The 19,815-nt window shown below is 38.3% G+C and overlaps 1 protein-coding gene and 1 long non-coding RNA gene across 4 annotated transcripts in view; both read left to right on the top strand.

Moving 5' to 3' along the window:
* NEBL (nebulette) overlaps positions 1-19,815 on the top strand; it is a 253,175-nt gene that overhangs the window by 106,981 nt on the left and 126,379 nt on the right. For both annotated transcript variants that reach the window (XM_065666541.1, XM_065666540.1), the window contains exon 4: positions 7,817-7,924. In XM_065666541.1, the coding sequence (XP_065522613.1) occupies positions 7,817-7,924 (108 nt within the window). The remainder of the gene's footprint in view (positions 1-7,816; positions 7,925-19,815) is intronic.
* LOC136007963 (uncharacterized) overlaps positions 7,943-19,815 on the top strand; it is a 44,663-nt gene continuing 32,790 nt past the window's right edge. For both annotated transcript variants that reach the window (XR_010609928.1, XR_010609929.1), the window contains exons 1-2: positions 7,943-10,397; positions 12,389-12,969. This is a non-coding gene — a long non-coding RNA (uncharacterized LOC136007963). The remainder of the gene's footprint in view (positions 10,398-12,388; positions 12,970-19,815) is intronic.

The raw sequence follows: 19,815 nt of genomic DNA, 5'->3' as shown, positions 1-19,815 counted from the left end.
TAGGTAGGTTTAGGGATGGGTTTGGGTTATTTGGTGATTTTTTTCAGGCAGGGGAATGTTTGTGGTTTCTTTCCCCCCACTCAGAATTGTTGCCGTGGTTGCCTATCTTTTCTATGGATGTGCATTTTTGGATTATATCTTTCTGGTATCCAGTGGGCAGATGCCTCTGAACTCTGATAGCACTATGAGACAGCTATGAGCATGATCATGGTTTGCATGGCGCTGGGCCCAAGCTAACATATCCTGCCTCTCAGCAGGACTTACTAACTCAGTCTTGATGCCCAAGCCAAACAGCAGTTATACATTTGCTGTCCACCTTGGAGAGTAGGCAGAGCAAGCTCACATGTGATTGTGATCTGCTGCATTCTTCCTTCTGAGTACACAGCTCATGAATATATAATTTTCTTGGTGGTTGCCTGACCATTCTCCTTTCCAATGGAGAGAACAGCCAGGCAGCAACTACAGGTTTAGCTCAGACTTAAAAACCATGATCTAGGTTTTAGCAGATCTGTACATGAGGCATTTAAATGTGGTGGGGTACTTTTTTCCCTAAACCCCTTTATGTCTGACAATTATCTTTCTGTTTGGAGAAGTTTGCCGTCACTGGTTTCATTTTTGAGGGTATTATTAAAATTTGTGGCAATTTATCAGGTTGCATTTAGATTATATGTATCAATCTTTAATTCTGTGCCTGGAGATGAGATATAGCAAAGGCTGTGGAAACCCTTCACCTCCTCAGACTTCTGTTCCTTGGACATAAACTAGTTTAAACACAGAATATACCAGTTGAGAACAAGGAGTGAACAGATGATCTTACAATATTTCTCTGACGTGAAGGTTTCAACCTCACCTCTCCTCAGCTGCAATTCTGCATGGAATTTGTTTACTGCTGTTAAAATGTTGATGTAAAGTTTGTTAAAGAAATGCAATGGGTGATAATTGCTGGTGGAAGTGGGGAAAACCAGCTTGTTCCTTATGTAGCCTGTGTGTAGACTTTGGAAAACATTATAGAGTCATAGAAACATAGAATAGTTAGGGCTGTAAAGGACCTTAAGATCATCTAGTTCCAACCCTCCTGCCATGGGCAGGGACACCTCACACTAAACCATCCCGCCCAAGGCTCTGTCCAACCTGGCCTTGGACACCACCAGGGATGGAGCATTCACAACTTCCTTGGACAACCCATTCCAGTGCCTTACCACCCTAACAATAGAGAACTCTCCTCCTTATATCCAACTAAACTTCCCCTGTTTAAGTTTGAACCCATTACCCCTTGTCCTATCACTACAAACCCTAATGAAGAGTCCCTCCCCAGCGTTCTTACAGTGATGTATTTTAATAGAAAAGTGTATGACTGACTTCCACTTTGCCCAACAGCAAAACAGGGTGCAAGGCACTTGAACATCATACTTAGTGGCATAAAAATAATTTCTTAGACAGAAACACCTGAGTAGTTTCATTGGAATTAACTTTTAATGGAGTGGAGCCCAGGTGACTTGATTGGATGTAAACCTGTTGAAACAGTCTCAGGTTGCCCTCTCTTCAGCCCTCATTTTGCTTGGATCCCAGTATGTTCAACGGTTCCCTTGTGAACAGTGGTTCACACGCTGTTGTGATACATCCAAATGGAGGACTTAATCTTCTTCTCATTCTGAAGTTGTTGATCTCTTGCTGCCTCCAGTTTCCATATCCTAGCATCTGGAATGCTCTTGCCTGTGCTTTTTCTGTCATCATCCTTAGTATAAAAAGACCACATTATAGAGACATTATCAACAGAGTTACTATTTATATATTTTAATTTGCGCCCATCCAAGATTTTAACTGTTCTGGCATGGATTCCAAGATTTTTGTCTTTTAGAAGTAGTTCCCTGGCAAAACTGAAGAGGTCCTTAAGGAATTACAGGGCAGGAATTTGCAAATGATTGGAGACTTGCTCAGATGTCCTCTACAGGGTGCCACAGACAGACTTGCCCAGTGTTTGAATGATGTGTATAGAAAGACAATATATTTAATGTTAGTGATGGCACTTGAATGGTTTTACTCTGTATGGTTGCAAAGTTTTTCATAGAAGCATTTTCAAAGTTTATTGAATAAGAAGCTTTCTTCTCTCAGAAAGTTTCAGCTGTTGTGATGAACGCTTCAGAGGCGTGAATTGTGAAAATAGCATTTTTACTATATTAAACGTTTCTAAAACATGGCTGTGTGCATTCTAAATACTGAAAAAATTGCAAAATGCATTCTCAGGAGATTTTTAGTTTTATTTTGCTCCCTACTGTTTTTTTTTTTTTTTTTCTTTTAGGACAGATCCCTTTAGCTAAGAACGGTAAAATAGGGGATGAAATCTTTAACCCTACAGTCCCTTGTTTCAGCAAAACTTGTTCATCAGTGGCTTTTTCAGGAACCCATAACCCCTTGACATCCCTAAGGAATGCCCAACCTATAGCTTACAGTTCATATAAAAATCTTGAGGACAGTTTAGTCTGCCCTGTGGGCCATTCTGAGTTCCTGCATTCCCAATGGCTGTTCAGATTTACTGTTCTGATTGAGTGACAGTGTGAGGACCATGTTTTACTGCCATAGAAGCAGTGCTTGAGCAGATTGGTACAGTTGTTGGATCTTAGATGGTATTTAAATGTACCTTAAATATGAGCAGGAGATAAATGGGATTCAGGGCTATGATCAGTGTTAGAAGACAGACTGTGCCATGAAGACTGAAACTTAGCTTTGTCAGATAGAATACTGTTAAGGATCCTTCATAAAAGGGCTTAGTCAGCTTAATGGAAGTCTTACTGAGTTTAGTCTGGAATTGTTCTTGACATTCAATTTACCTGTAAACAGTTTTTTAGTCATGTTCATAAAACCTTGATTTACTGCATAAATTCTTAATTTGTCTTGCCTTTAATGTAAGGAGAAAGATAAGTCAAAGGAAAATCAACACACATAAGAAGAAGCAGATCCAAACAAAGGTATCTTTGCCAAGATGCACCTCTAGGACCTGTACTGTGCGAGAGGGTTTCTTGCCAGTCTGTGAAAACCAGTGTATTAGCAGATGGTGACCTTTGGGAAGTAGCTGTATGTGCTGGGCACAGAAGGAGCAGATGGCTCTGGGCAAACCTCAAATAAAACGTACTGAAACAAATTCATAAATATTCAGGGTGCAGTAAAGAGTCTAGGTCTGTGAACATTCCTCTTAGGGCAAATGTGGTGTGATGGGTCCCATCCTCTCATTCTGCTCTACTTCATCCTTCCTCGCTGAACATTGGGTATGATGACGCTATAGTCTGTGGGGTTATGCAGTGTATGAGAGTAAGGAAGGGGGATATTTTGGAAACAGATTATTGACACAGCTGCCTGGTCTGTAGAGGGAAGTGAAGAAGGGGCTGTACAGGAAACCAGCTTTGACACTGTCTTAGCTTGTGGGGATTTAATATTTGCTTTGTAGTGGCTGAGTAACTTTCTGAGGTAGACATGGAATGAAGAGTGTTTCTGAGGCCATCATTATTCACAGCTCTCCAGTGATGATAAGAGCATGAGGATCTGCCATGTTGAATTCTTGCTCTGCCTTTTTTTGTTTGGTGTTTTTGGACTCCTCTATTTTCAACTGATACGTGCTTGTGCTCTTGTAAATGAGTCTGCACTAGGGGTAGGTACAAAAAACCCAAGAGAATAATCACTCTTTTAGGCCCATTTTTGTTTCCCAGGGAAAATTAATCTTGTTTTGCTAATAGGTGGCTTTGTTGCCAAGTACTAAGTATACCTGCAAAAACAGACAAGAAAAAGAAAAACATTTTCCATTTTCTCCAGCATAAGATGTTATGTACGGAGTTAGATGGACCCTTTGTCCTTGGCTGTTTCACGCTGACCTCATGAATAGGTTTTCACAATGCTGTCTTTGGGCCTGTCAAAGATATCTTGCTGGTGTCATGACTCTGAGAAGTTTGTTAAAAATCTGCTGGATCACTTAGTCCTTTCACTGTGGGTCTCATGAAGTTTTTTCACTTAAAACTTTTTCATTTATGGTGATTTATTACTGTTTTATTTCTAATGTTTATGCCACACATTGTTTCCCCAAGGATCAATTTTTCAAGGCAGCCACCACTGAGGGTGCTCTGCATTTGTGAGACTGCACTGAGTTTTGGAGCTAAGAGAGATGCATTATGAACCACTGGTTGGGATTCTGGTGATGAGTTGCTAAAAAGCATCTTTGTAGGAAATGACCACATTTATGATTCAGTCATTAGGGGTTATAGATATTTCCATTTCAAAACTAAGTTTCAGGGGTTCCAGTTTGTTGTGGGTTGACCTTGGCTGGCTGCCACGTGCCCACCAAGCTGCTCTCTCACTCCCCCTCCTTAGCAGGACAGAGGGAGAATATATGATAAAAAAAAAACCCTTGTGGGTCAAGTTTAATGGGAAAAAAACCAAAGGCTGTGCACAACAGCAAAGCAGAAAAAAAGATTTATTCTCTACATCCCATCAGCAGGCAATGTCCAGCCACTTCCTGGGAAGTGGGCCTCAGTACAGAGTGGTTGCTTCAGAAAACAAATACCTCCATAATGAAAGCCCTCCTCCCCCTTACCTGCTGATGCCGAGTATGATGTTTTATGATGTGCAATATCACAGTTTGGATCAGCTATCCTGGCTGTGTCACTTCCCAAGCTCTCGCCCACCCGCAGCCTTCTGGCCTTTGGGTGAGGCTGGGGAGGCAGCCTTGATCCTGCGCCAGCACTACTTAGCCACATGTAAAACATTGGTGTGTTATCAACGCCATCCTAACTACAAATGCAAAGCCCAGCAGTAAGGCTGCTGTGAGGAAAGTTAACTCCACCCCAGACAGACCTGGTAAGCAGTTAAGTCGCTCATTATAGTGATATTTACAGCTTCTATACAGAATAGTCTTTTCTACTGTAAGTTAGTTTAAAGCCATTAAATTGCATTTTAATCCCTGATTTTGGAGTAACTCATTTTTCTTTTCTGGGTAAGAGAAGCTTGAATTTTTAAACAGTTTAAAGCTGGAGATCAGACAGCAGTTGTTTTTTCACCTCTTCATTCATATCCCTTCTTGATATTGAATAGGACTTCTTTTGATCCAAATTCTGAATAACTGATGGCATCTTTATTATATTTTCTGAAATCTGAGGTTTTTTTTTTTTTAACTTATAATAACTTGTGCGTTTAGTGAGCCGCATTTCACTGAACCATGGTCTTCATGAAACATTACATTTTTTGTGATTTTTACAATTTAAAACTACTTTTTGAAATTGGATAGCAAAATCCAATAATGCACGTATTAACTCTGCTAATATTTAAAATACTTTTTAATGATTTCAGAATAGTTGCTCTGACGGATAACCCTAACCTTACTCCTGTGAAGTGATTTATTAGTAGAGAGTGGGAGCCCTTTTTATCTGACTGAAGGATTAAAATAATGGGAAGTTAAAACTGGATTCCCTTTCTTTTCTTCAGTTCCTTTGTAAGATGAATAAAGGTCATTTGAAGTTAATAGCCGGTACATTTGGAACTAATAACAGGAAATGATCTTGCTAACAATAGGTGATCTCTCTCAGAGGCTGGGCTGAGCCTATTTCTCATTGTAAGAGATGTGTTCCCTTGCTCTTAATTCTGGTAAACTTTAAGCAGTAAGGCTGAACATTTCCATGTCAGCTGTTTGTGTCAGGCCAAATTTGGAATTTTTGTGCCAAATATGAAGCTGTTTCCAAGGCTGAGACTAGAATAAACTTTTATTCACTTATTTAGGGCTGAGGAGTTGAAGCTTACTGAGATGGAAGAGTCTTTTGTGTTAGGCATGTGTCCTTGGCCATGGAAGTCTGTCAGATTTGGTAAGGTTTCGTATGGCTTTAAATAAAGTTCACATATACTCATAAAACCTCTTGCTTAGCACCAGGCAGTCTTGGAATATTATGTCCACCCAGTATGTTTAAGGAAGCCTCTGAGAGTCAGTGGGAAGATATAGAGGCATTTGGTAGAAGTAAAAGGAGATGATAGGCAATGGAAAAAGTATATTTGAGAAAGGTATTTGAAGATAAAGGGATTTAGCAAGAAGCCATGGAGATTTGACTTGATTAGTATAGAAGATCAGAGGGAGACAAAATAATATCTGATAATGGTGGTCAAATAGAAGGAAAGGTGCCGAAGGGTTGAACCTGGGGGAGATGAACAGAAAGGCATGGGTCACCAGCCCATGCTTTCCTCAAAAGCTTGAGTGGAAGTGATGTTTCCTTAGGCTCAGGGTGGCATGAAAAAAATATGCTTGTTTGAAATCTGCAGTCATTTGTGTATGAATTTCAGCTAGCTCTGAAGGGTGGAACACAGGGAAAATGGTTGGTTGTTGCTGCAGTGATGTACTGCAGTGTCTCAAGGATTTGTATGATGTGCCTGTGTGTGAACTGTACACAATATACACTAAAACTGCCTTTAAAGAAAAAGTAAAGTTTATGAGCATATACATTGAAGATTAGGATGGGCAGGACAAACTGCTATATAGCCTTGTGAAACTTTACTTTTGTGATCTAGGGATACTTTTTCCTGTTAATCACCATCATAACATTTGAAATAAGTCTAAGCCAACCTCTAACTACAAGTTTGGTGCAAACTGAATGTTTGCTTGTTATCAGTTGTTTAAAGGAGAATACTGCTTTTGTATGACTGCTCTCCCATGTGTTGCAAAATCTGGACATGTGTAGTAAATAAAGCAGGGGACATAGGAAATAAAAGGAAGTTGTTATGGATAAGGTATCCGTGGGTCCCAACACTGTCTTTGCTACAGAGTTTTGTCTGTGGCTCACCAGTGACTGAATATTTTGCGGATTTCATCTTGTTTCTTTATGCTGAAACTGAGATCCCCTAGACTAATTTGCTGCAGTGCTGGGTATTTATACAAGTAACTTAAGCCCATAATTTGAACATATTCAAGTGTTAGGAATCTGAGAGCAAACACCCTGGTATGTGTGTATGCTTTTGGAAATTAAGCTTTTTTCACCTCTGTTAGCAGGTTGTTCTAGAAAGGTGGATAATGCCATTCCTACTTTCCAGGGTGCATTATAAAGATTGATTAATGACTGTGATCAGAGTTATAAGAAGTTCTTGAGGAAACTAATGTCCCTGCCTTGATGATGGGATTTGAATAGTCTGGTCTGAAAAAGGATACAACCACATATGGAAACATCTCCGCTGTGTACAGAATAAAACAGGTGGCCTTGCCAAGGAGTAATAGATTAGTACCTGATTAAAGACAATATCCTAATGCGTATGTGCAAGAGGGATAAATTTAAGCTTGTACAGTGAGCAGCCATTCCCTAACTTACGAATGTTTAACTTTGCAATATTCTAAGTACTCTTTTAATGCAGCATTTTAAAAATGTATAACTTATGTTTCAACTGGAGAAGAGGCTGGTAGACCTATAAAGAGAGGCTGAAAGGCAAGGCTGTGCATTTAGAAAACTTCCAGATTTAGTTCTAGCTCTTTTTGTGTGAAAACAAGTGCTTTCTTGATGCTCCATTGGCATTTGTAGTTCTGTGGTTGCTACTCTGAGAATGAAATGACTGTGGATGGTGATCTTCCCACAGTTGTAGTCCATGTGGAGGTGAACCCATGGCACTCTGGAGGAGGCAGTTGTTTGGGTACTGCAGAATTTTGTCCAGTTGCGGCCTATCTTTGCTCATGGGTGAAGGCACGCTTCTCCTTTAAGGGCTGAAAGCCTTTCACAAGTGCTTTATTTACAGTAAAAAAAGATTGCTAGAGGCACATTGTGGAAAATGAAAACAACCCTGTTCTTCTGTATTTTCTATTCTCTAGGTAAAATACAAAAGGGACTTTGAAGAAAGCAAAGGAAGAGGGTTCAGTATTGTGACTGATACGCCGGAGTTACAAAGACTGAAAAGGACTCAGGAACAAATCAGTAATGTATGTGACTGCCACCTAAAGTGATTGTAGATGGAGAAATAGTGTGTCTAAGAAAAGGCGTGTTTGTTGGTGTTTCTGATGAAGTCTGTGAGAGTGAAGAATCTGATTTTGGTGACCAATTTGTGTATGTCAGATTTTGAAGTGTGTGTAACCTTATGCCATGGTCTTGTACAGCACATTGGCAATGTGTGTTCACCTCTCCAGCTTTCACCAAGTATGCTCAAAGTATTTTCTATACTAAAATGATTTGACACTTTTATTTTTATAGGTTTGCTAGCAAGTAAGAATACTTTTGTAACTATTTGCGTGTAAACTATATAATTTATATAAGCTATAAAGGTTTGTCTTTTTCTTAGCAGGGGCTGTCAAAATGAGCACAACTGGCAAGACAGATTTTTAGAAGCAGATAATATTTTGATGCTCAATTTTAAAAGAAAATACATGTTCTGCAAGATGAGAAAAGAACACCAAATAACAAAACTAAACCATGCGCTTCATTATCTAAAAGCATGAATGCAGAATGCTTTCAAGAGTGGGTTTTTTAAAGTGGGACTTTTCCTGACTTATGTTTTCACTAAAAAAGATATTTATTTCTATCATATTCCCTTGCAGCATGCTTAACCTACTGCATGATGGAATATTGGGTAATACATAGTACAAGTTATGACATGTGTGAATAGGTAGGAGCTAGTGTGAGCTAGCAATGATACAGAAGCAATATCAGTAGCCTGTCCTGGCTTCCATCCCTTCTTCGGCTGCAAGAACTTGTCTCCATAGATTATTTTGTAAATGGTTTATTGTTCCTTGTAGTAATAAAATAGCACCATGGAATCGGATCCACCCAGTGTAAGTATGATCAGAAGAAAATGATGGAGTTTATTTACTTGGAAGAAAATGATTTCTTTCAGGTAGAGATGTTATTGTAAAAGAGAGTAATTGAATAATATTAGTTTATCAGAGCAATGGAGATGTATCATTCTTGCTGAAGCATTCATTAGCTAAGATTTTGATGTCCAGAGCTGGTCTTTGAGGTGAAAAATTGGGGCTCATTTCCTGTTCCCTTGGCCAGTGGGGAGGACAGTTAATTTAAGAGTTGTGCAAATGCTCCTGTGTATAGATAAGATGAGAACGAGAGCATGTACCTTATGTTAATGATGCGGCTAACTGAAATTTCTGGTTTGTGAGAGAGAAAGATGAATTCTTCAGAATGGCAAAAAGCATGGCCATTAAGACTTCCATCTGGGATCTGGGAAACTTCAGTGAGTACCTGGTTTTAATCAGCTGTATTTTTTATTCAGACCAAGAACTTAAATTAGGTCCTCTCATGACCTACATAGCTTCTTCAAGCAAGAGTGATTCTTTTGTGTGGGGTAGTTCTGGAACGCATCAAGGAGATGAAACGAGCAATGCTCTGATGAATACTTAATCCCCTGCATGGGTCTGCTTTCTGACAAGTTGAGAGGAGTACCCTACAGCAGGCCTGTGATACTCAGTTTTGGATATTAGCATGGCCAAGAAATTTAATTAGATCTCCCAAGCCCAGTATCCTCAACGTCAGAGTATAGAATAGTATGACTCTCATTTTTGTTCAAAGCATATTGGGTTTTCTGTTGTGGGAAAGGGGGAAAATAAAAACAGGCAAGTAGTTTTGTGAAATGGGAAAGCGTTTTCTTCCCACCTCTATTTTTGACGGGGACACGGGGGTTTCTCTTCTAGCAGATCTTCTTGCATATTTTATAGTGCTGTCTGGCTCCTGCACCAGATATATCTACTTGCCTTTTCAGACCCAGAAGTAGATTTTTAAATGTGAAAAGTGTTTGTTTTTTGTTTGTCCCCCCTCCCCATTTTTTTTTCTTGGTGGTTGGATGTACCACTCCTGTCCCTTCATTCCCAACCACCCAGTCTTAACAATATAGATTTGTTCCATCCAGTCCCTAACAATACGGAGTTGTTCCACGCAGTCTTAACAATACAGAGTTGTTTGCTTTTCTTGATGTATGTAGCTGATAGAGATTCCAAGTCATGGACTCTGTTAGAAATACTTATCTTGAAGGTTAAAATTGAATTTTGAAATGTGCATGATAAAAGAAATTGCATTTCATTTATCCTTGCGCAAAAACAATAATTTGTTTTATAGCATTATATCCTAGAAAGATAATTCTACATAGGTTACAACTTGAACCTAATTAGAAAACTCCTGTATTATAGAAATGCATTCCACACAGAGTAGTTTCTGTATTTATCAGATAAACAGTGTAAGACATGGACTAAGGATCTATTTAAGGTTTCAAGACACTGAAAGGTAAGCACTTTAATAATTCTAAAATAATTTTACTTTTCATATATGGCAAAATAGAAGAATACTAATATATGTATATTTAATTTTCAGTTTTATTTTGATTTCACCTGGAAGTATTAGAAACTTCTCAAAGAGCCCTATTTGAAACAAAATCGTAACAACTTCATTGAAAGGGTAAGTGAGCACAGTTAAGCGTTTAGCTGTTGTTGATGAAGATAAATAACATCATAAAACATAAATAACATTATAAATGTTATTTAGCAGAAGTCTTTGTAAAATATTTTTCTTTGTCCTAAGTTAAGTTTTGCAGCATACATGAATATTATTGGAGTGCTCCAACTTTTTGAAGAATGCTATCAGTATAAACCTTGGGAGGAAAAAAGAGTGAGGGGAGTGGGAGGAGAGTGCATTGGATTTTGGTTGCTGTATTGATGCCAGCAGTCCTGAACACTAGACCAAATCTGTGGAATTTATTCTGTGCTTCGATGGATGTATCAGGACCAGAATGGATTTTCTTAGAAAAGAATGAAATTTATCCCAGTGCCTAAAAGCCTAATTCTGCAGATGTACAACATGCTTGTTACGAAGAATGATAAAGCCTCTCCAGGACATGCAGGTTCAGCTGCCCCAAACTACAAGTATTGCAGCTTCTTACCATTAAGTTAGCTTAAAAGGTGTAAACCACACATACTAGCATGCTAGTTTAGATTAATGTAGGGAAGGCTGCATAAACTAGACAGATTTTTTTGCTGATGAGTTGCAGGATTTTTAGCACCTTTTGTGTGGCCAAGCAGGCATTTTAAAGTTTAAGTAGTTTTTACAAATTAATATGTGTGAGAATATTTAGAAGTATTATAAAAAGAATGTATGTTGGTAAGTATTATAAAGGTTTACTAGTATTTTCTCAATTATTCAAAATATAAAATAAAGTATAAAATTTCCATCACTTCTGCTGCAGATGTCACTGTTTCTTGGCGCTGAATATGTACTTAATACACACAAAATATGTATTGTTCACACAGAGAACTGTGCTAATTTTGTTAAAGGATCTTGTCGTGTTTTCTGTCTACTTTGAACTTGAGAGGATTTTCTTTATGAATGCATAAATTATCAAAATGAAAAAAATACCACGTAATTTTATAGGTGATTTTGCTAATAAGCTAACTGTAAGCTGATTTTGCAAAGAAAAAAAGTTAAGGTGGCAAAAAGAACAGAATAATTGAAGTTAGAAAAGGTCTATTTATTTATCTATCAATAAATATCATAACACATGGCTAAATGAAGAACTGGGAACTCAATCTAATAATATTTCCTTTGGGGAAATGGAACACTTCCAGCAGTTTGCAGCAATGAGCTGCGGCTTACTGCCACTTCACTCTTAGGTGCAGATATATGGCTTGAAGTATGTTTTATCCTATGTGAAATAAGTTGCTCTTTCTTAAATCTGTTCCTGGTAAATGTCTGCTAAGTATAAAGCAAAACAGGTGTCCATACAAATTGATGGAGTGAGAAGCTTTCATTAAGATAAAGGCCAGTGCTTCCATGGTAGAGGTTGCTGGCTTGGTTGTATGGGTGGAAGGGTGCATGGAAGTTTTCACAGTGGCTGCCCTTATTACACTGAGAGCCCATGTAAGTGTTTCTCACTCCCACATTCATACTGTTATGAACGTAAGTCATGTGGGAGCAAGAAGTGGTGCACATGTGTGCCCTTCTTCTCTTTGAGGGCTAGCAAAATGGAGTCATGCAGTTCATTTATATGTATGTGACTTGTTTCCCAGGAGGTTTGGATCGTATACAAAATGACAGCTGTAGCTGAAGGTAAATAAAAGAAAATAATAATACAGATTAAATCGATTTATAAAGCACTTTTCCAAGATATCCTATTTTGGTGAAAAATTTAGAAAGGACAGTGGGGTTGGTAAAGAAGGGGTCACTGAATCACCCTGGGGGGCTCTGTGTGTGTGTCTGTTCGTCTCTCCCCCATATACCAAGAGCCTGTATTGGATGCAGAGAGAGAGCAAGAGAGCATGAAAATCTTGTAACATTCTCAAAAACACTGTATGTGAATTTGAATGAGAAAGGCTATGTACTCATTGCCTTTAGTGAAATATGGAGCATGTTTTTTCTTTTTTATTCTTTTGTTTTCTTTTATTTTATTTTTTAAGTATCAAGGGTCACATTTTACCTCCAGTTAAATTTATACAACTCCAGGGGAAGCAGCGGAGGACAGGAATTCCCTCATAATTTGAATTAACTAAATACCTGTTTTCTGGAGAAAGAAACAAATGATAAGGAATTGGATACTACTTCAGACGTGATATTAATATGTCTTCATATAGCAACTAAAGGAGGAAGTTAACAACTTTTCTTCTGTACTTGAGCACATCTGCACATCTAAAATTAGAAACTGTCCCTAACAGACATTGAGCTGTGGCTCCATATTTAGAAGCTATTGACTCAGTTGTTCAACCTGTTTACTTGCTCAAATATAAAATGGTCTTTTAAATTGCCAAAAACAGATTGTAGAGAAAATTGGCAGGAGAAGATGTTAACAGCAAGGCCCAGAGCTCCATTTGTAGGATTCACAGCATACAGCCTGCAGATACTCGTCTCTAAGGGCTTTTTTTCCATTCACCGAATCCAAGTGAAGGAGAAGAATAGCATGTAATGAAACAAGAAAAATTGACAACATCATCAGTATCTACATTTCACAAAACCAACCATGGCACATCAGCGAAGAGACTGGGTAAGCATGTTAAATCACGCACAAAAAGAGCTTACACTGTTCTAGGCAATGGTTTGTTTTTTCACTGCTTCTGACGTGATTCATGCTTTATCTCACTGTCTTTATATTCCTAAGCATGATTTTTTTGGTTGCTGTTTCATTTGGAAAATATGCTTCTAATCATGTATGATGATGGTGTCTACTAACATAGACAGAATAGCACTTGCTGACTAGTGTATGAGGTGCCAATAGGCACGGAAGGCTTGGTGCACCATGGTATCCGATAGCCTTCTGCTCCTGTTGGTTCCTCTGGCAGTTTAACATGAACTACAACTCCAAGAGCTATTCATTATTTGGTATGCTGCAGGCTTAATTCCACACAATTGTATTTCAGATACGCTGTATGTAACTCATGATTGAGCATCTACCAATTGCGTTCAACACATTTTTTTCTGGCTGGAAACTAGGTTTAATTTGTCATTCTGTTTCCTAATACACGCATGTCCAACCTTGTCCCTTTTCTGGATTTATTAGAAATCTTCATTTGTATAGATATATGCAAATTGAAATTCTGAGAAGCTCCAGGTCCTTTGACTTTCTAATATTTCTGTGTTGAAGTTTTTGGCTTCTCATTTTGAGTAAGCAGAAATAATTCTGCCTGGGTTAAGTGAGCAACTGGTAATCCTCGAGAATGCATTTCAAACCTCAGTATGCATTCCACTTAAAAAAGAAAGCGTTCTTAATGGTCATCAAAGTTTTATGCAAAGTTAGAAAATGACAGTATTAAATTAGCCCCTATGTATATAAATTCTTTAGCTACACTTTCAGTAAAAAGTCTTAATTTATTTAATGGCATACTGCTTTGCCCACTTCTTCCTTTCTTTGTTGGTCTTCCTTTCTTAATCCCTGTGATATACATGACAATAGCTCCCAGTGTGTGGGAAGAAACAGTTTTTTGGACCCTAAGATGGCAAGGATACTTTTTGGAATGTCAAATACTCATTACAATTATTACCCATGAATCTGTCAGTACAGTTGGAATTGAAAAGTTGTGCTGAGCAGGTGAACTTTCAATTTGCAGCATTAGAAAATTCAGTCACATTAGGCCATATTCTGTGGGGGTAGTAGAACAGATGTTCCTAACACGGTGACGTTCTTCATATGCTCAAGATCAGCTTCCTGGTACAGGGCAGAAAAGCATTAGAGTCTATCAGTGACATGTTGTAAGACTACTTTTGTTGTAACATAGGTGGAAAGATGCATAACTCTTCACTAGAAAGAACAGAAACCATTTACCATTTAGAAGCTGGAAAACAAATCCCTGCCCAAGAGAAGCAACTGCATTTGGAAGAACTGCTAGCATTAAAAATAGAGATTTATAATGGGTGTTAGTGAGTTGTTTGAGCTATTATACCCCATGCTGCCCATAACAGCATTAGATGTGTGAATTCAGATAGGCATTTGGGCAAGTTAATTGAAACACTAACCCCAAATCTATACTGAAGTTCTGGTAAGCTACTGATGTGTGAGAGAAACACCACATCAACAAATTGTGTAAAATGGAAGTACTTGTCTGTCAGACACAAGTCTGTTTGGACTTGAATGGCACTTGACCTTGGGACAGTTTCTGCTTAGGGAAGTCTCTCTTTCAGCAGCCCCACAGTGAGGATGGGTAGGTGATCTCGAAGGAATCTTCACAAATGTGAAGCTGAAGCTGTCCTGAGAGTTGTAGGGGGAAATATTTTAGGTTAAGTGGAACTTTGGTAGTCAAAGCAAGCAGATGTGATGCCTACATGTCTGCCTCTTAAATGGTCTTATTCCATCTGTCTTTATTCTATAGGATTGTTTAGAAAAAAATCTTTTCTCTTTTTTTAGCAAATTAATATGATACATACTATTGTGGTTTATTACTTTTTTTCTAGGGTTTCAGAAGCCTTTTTTATAAGTTTGTAGAAGAAATTGCTGTATTGTTTCCTTCCGTATCGTTGCTTTCTTATGAAATTAGTTGATTACAAAAGTTATAGTCTTTCTGATTTTAAAATACATTTCAAAGTTTCAAAAAGTTTTCAGTAAAGTTCCACAGGGAATAGTATAGTCTTTCTGATTCTAATTTAAATAAGTAAATTTGACAGGATGACTTTAACCTTGCTTGCTATATTGACAAAATGAGCTGTGTGGGGAAAGCAAAATAAGCCATCCAGAAAATCCTAAAAGGCGTGGATTTACTGCGTTGTGTAAGTGGGTCAACTCATGCCTGAGAAATCAGTGCTAATTGTAAACTGATTGCAAAACTGTACACTTTAAGTGGAATTGAATCAAGTGATAACCTAAATATTTTGATAGAGATGTCCTATCATGCTTTTCTTTAGATAACAGCAACAAAGCTGAGTATTATAGAGAAAAAAGTAAAACATTTGCTTGTGATGCATTAAAACAGTGTAATTGAACTCCAAAATCAAAGGCACTTTATTCAATTATGTTACTGGCATTGCTAAACTTGAAGTTGAACCTCTATTTGATTGAACCTGTATTTGCGCTGATTGCTACTTTCCGTGTAATACACTTTAAATCAATCAAAAATGCTCTGTTTTTCAATGATCAGAATGTCCAATACCTCTTGGGCTTTTTATGGTTTAAATAATAATGAAATAGAAATATCTAGTTAGGAGGTATGAAATGGAATTTCTGCTTGTTTCATCTTCTGTTTATGGCGTAATACTCATATTGCAAGGCAAGGCTTATATGAAAGACATCAGTAATTTAAGAAACTACTACAAAATATTCAAATATACAACATACCATTTCATGGACTTCATTTTTAATCCACAGTAATTACTGTATCTTGTCGACAGGTGCATGTGTTACAGGAATAAACATGTAGGTCAATAGGTACTTGTTTAAAACTCTGAACGTCCTAATTGTAGGCTAAACAGCTATGTAAATGTGAGCAATAAATTGACAGTTATGCTATTTACACATTTTGCTGCAGTGTTGACTGTATTGCACATGCCTCTTTCTACTGTAGTTTATGGAATGAAAAATTCCAAGCTGTAATGAAGACAACTATAAAACGAGTTTTGTGGCAACGGTTGTAAGCACTTATCTGTCATCTGACTAAGGACTTGTGTCTCTCTTTAAACACTAGTGACTTCAAGACTAAATCAACTTTTAAGTTTTCTGATATTTAAATACGTTTTTTCCTGCTGTGTTACTAAGCAACTAAATAATGGCAAGCCCCCAACAATTTCTTTTTCCTGTATCACTTGAATATATTTAAGCAGTATCAAAACCACTCATTATTTTTAATGAGTACCTATTTTTGAAGCCAGTGTTTTTTACATATAATAAAAAGAGAATGAAAATAAAAACTCTTCATAGTAGCTCAATTAAAATGAAGCTTTTAGAATGAGAAAAAGTAATTATCTATAAAGTTGTGAAGCAGGAGTTTGCACCTCCAGAGATCCTTGTGTAGTTAAATGCTTGCAAGAAAATTACAATTTCTAATTTCCTTGTTTTCCTATGTTTTTCATTACCTGCTTATCATTTCAGATTTAATTTTGTCTTATCTGATGCTTTTTTACTGTACATCAGTTGCTAGGGCAGCATCTTAGGCAGTAAACCTCCTACTGATGAGCAAGATTCTTTGCTTCCTCGAAAGCTAATATCATCTTCAATCTTGATCCCTGGAGATTTGAATGTCTTACTCCTATCATGCTCACAGACTTCACTGACCTTGACAGCAGGGTATCTGGTCCTCTGTGGCACTCAGTTATTTTTTTTTCATGTTAACACATATGTCTGTGATTTCCTTAGCCTGTTGGTAGATACATTAGTTGTGACAAAGCCAGCACTGTAGTAAGCGTAATGGTTAAACTTTTTAACCATCCTAACACAAGAGGGGAAGTAGCAAAAGTTTTCATGGGATGTTTCTGCTGGTGTCTATAAAGATCTTGGTGGACAGGATTTTACTTTTCCCAAAAGCAATAAGAGCAGCACAAGTATTTCTCTTGATATTATTCAAATAATAATTTAGTTACAGAAATGTCTGTGTACTTTTTTGAAAGGTTCTTTCTCTGTCCACACCAACATAGTCTCACTTTTAGCAACCACAATATTTTAATGGAAAAATTTAGTTAAATTTTTATTTTAATGAAGGGTTTGCATTTAATATCTGCCTTAAGTTAATTTCTTTCTCTCCTGTCTTTTCTCAGTTGGTGATTAGTGATCCTGTTCAGTCCCCCTGAAAGACAAAGTGTAAAGGGGCAGATATTGAATATCTGACTAACCAAACCACAGGCAGCAAACAGAGTCTGAACCTCAGTTCCTGTAGTGACTAAGTACTGGACCTTGGTAAAGTCTAGTGTGAGGAAAATGTCATTTGAAAGGTGGTTGTTTTTAACTTCAAGGCTGTTCAGCCTTTCTGAGCTTCAGTTCTGCTGCACCCCTGTTTTATACTGTGTTCACCCTTTCTTCACTAGAGAATGGTGGTGTAAATTGAAGCCTTGCCCAGTTTGGCCAGTCCAGCCCTTTACTAGCCTTAAGAGGAGAAATATACTGCAGAATGTGTGATTTATGTTGCTGGTGTGAGTTTTGGCACAGCAGAGGTGGTCTTTGGGGGAAAAGGGGAAGATTGGCCTATGGGGAAGCTGTGGCAAGACCTAGAGTGTGCATCAAGGCAAAGTCTGTGTGTCTTCACACTGTGCCTCAGCACAGCAATATTGAGCAGGAGTCTGTCTCCCTCCTTAGTTAGTGAGGCAAAGGCACTTTGTCAGCTTTTACCTTGAATGTTACTGGCTACCGTTTTGTTGCAGAGCTGGAGCCACTCAGTAGTGCTGCTCCCTTAGCAACCACTGGTGGGAAATGGAGGATTCAGAGGATCTGGGAAGGTGCCTCAATTTCATCTCTCATGTTCTCTTTCCTGCTCAGCCGGAAGACCCACTCTGGTATGAACTGGGCTGCCCTTGGCTGCAGTGTTGTGAGCACAAGGGGAACAGCCAAAGGTTTTGTTTGCCTGTGCCAGGAAAGCTGTAGATACGACCAGGGCAAGGGCAGCAGGCATGGAATGAGGTCACTTGTTTGGCATTGCCTTTTGTTTAGCATTCCTTTCTGCGCAGTTTGTGTTTCTCGCTCAGATAATAGCTGGCATGCTGACTTGAATTGAGAAATTCAGTTAGCAGTGAGGTTCCTTTTCAATAGAAATGAACTGGATGAAAGGCTCAAAAAAGCCTGGTGGCGATAGAAAATTAAGCAGAATTATCAACAAAGATGGTGGCAAAAAGTTATGGAAGGCTCTGACAGTACTGAGGGATTGAAGGTTAAATGATCAGCCTTATTTAAGATGGGTGGAAGAGAAACTGAGAGAAGGCACAAACAAGGATTGATCTTACAATATGGAAAAAAAGGTCAAGCAAAATTAGTCTATAGTCACAGGTAGCATGGAGTTGGAAAAGTGAATGTGATTATGTACTATTTCTTATAAGGCAAGAACTATGCCCAGAAAGTATAACTAAGGCATAAACTTAGAAGAAAAATAAATATGTGGTATATAATCAAACTGTGAAACTCATTAATATAAGAGAAGTGAAGTCTAGAAGTATAAAATACATGAAAGAAGGATTAGACAAACTTGTGAAAGATAAATCCACCAGGAAAAATTAACTCTTATGACCCAAATCTAGTGACAGGACTAAGGAGGTTCTGGTATGCTGTCAGCAGTTAAACTAGAAGGATCTTAGCAAGGAAGACTGTGTTTCATGGGTTTGTTCCTTAAGCATGCATTACTGAGCAGTGACATATATTTATACGCTGCTCCCAAAGCAACAGCAACCAGCAGGTCTACATTTCTGGCTACCTGCATGACGGGGTCATCACCGAGACCAATTAGTCCATTGGCAAGCTTAGTACCTTGTGCTGTTTCTAGCTGCAGCTGTGGCTCATCTCTATAAGGCAGTGACCAACCCATTGCTTCCTTGGTTGTACATAGTCTGGTTGAATTTACAAAGGTAAAGTTAAAAAGGATTACTAATTATAGACCTGAACCTGGATCCTCTTTTATATCAGCAGGCTTCATTCATGATATCTGATTATTTTCCTGATTGTCCTTTCTGTTACAAACCAGAAAGCCTTTCTTGAGCCCTGAATAGGAAATTTTAAACAAGGTTGCTGAGGTGCAAAGTAACTGGGATATGACAGCTATTCCTTGCATACATGCAAGTCTCCTTGCACGGCCATGGCAATTGACAGGACTAGTAAGATGATTTTAACCCCACTAGCATTTTAGTGGTTTTCAAGTAATTCTCCTGATCATCCTAAATTGCTTTACTTGGCATTGCAGGACTGTCTTGGAGCATACAAAGTGGATTCGTTCCAGATGAAACTAAACTGAATGATGTACTCCAATTGCAAAAGTGTATCCAGTCCGTTGGACCAGAATAGAGCTAGACCATAGCTACTCCCTCTGCTTTAAAATACGGACTTTATGTCCTCAGAACTATTTCATTCTAGAGATTTGCTCCTATTGTGCTGCAGTAGTGGCTAATGGAAACAAACTGGCTTAAGAACCAGTTTCAAAGCTGCGTTCCTGTGAGACTGGAGAGTGATACTAGCTATAACTACAGGCTTTAAAATTCAGAAAGCAGAAGGGTGGAAATAGTGGGTGCTGAAAATCAGATTGTTGCATGACCTCTGTTTGCCCTGTCAAGGGGTCACTGAGACTTGTCTGGTGTGTGCACTAAACTTGTAATTTATGTTTGTGGAAGATGTCAGGAGGAAGATTCATATCTGGATGTGCAGGTGCTCCATTAGGCCTTAGAAAGACATGGATTGATTAGGTGGTTATTGCCACATGCAGAATTAGCCTGGTCAGAG

The sequence above is a fragment of the Lathamus discolor genome, chromosome 2, assembly GCF_037157495.1.
Source record: "Lathamus discolor isolate bLatDis1 chromosome 2, bLatDis1.hap1, whole genome shotgun sequence".
Taxonomy (NCBI): Eukaryota; Metazoa; Chordata; class Aves; order Psittaciformes; family Psittacidae; genus Lathamus; species Lathamus discolor.
This window is presented reverse-complemented; position numbering and strand designations above follow the sequence as displayed.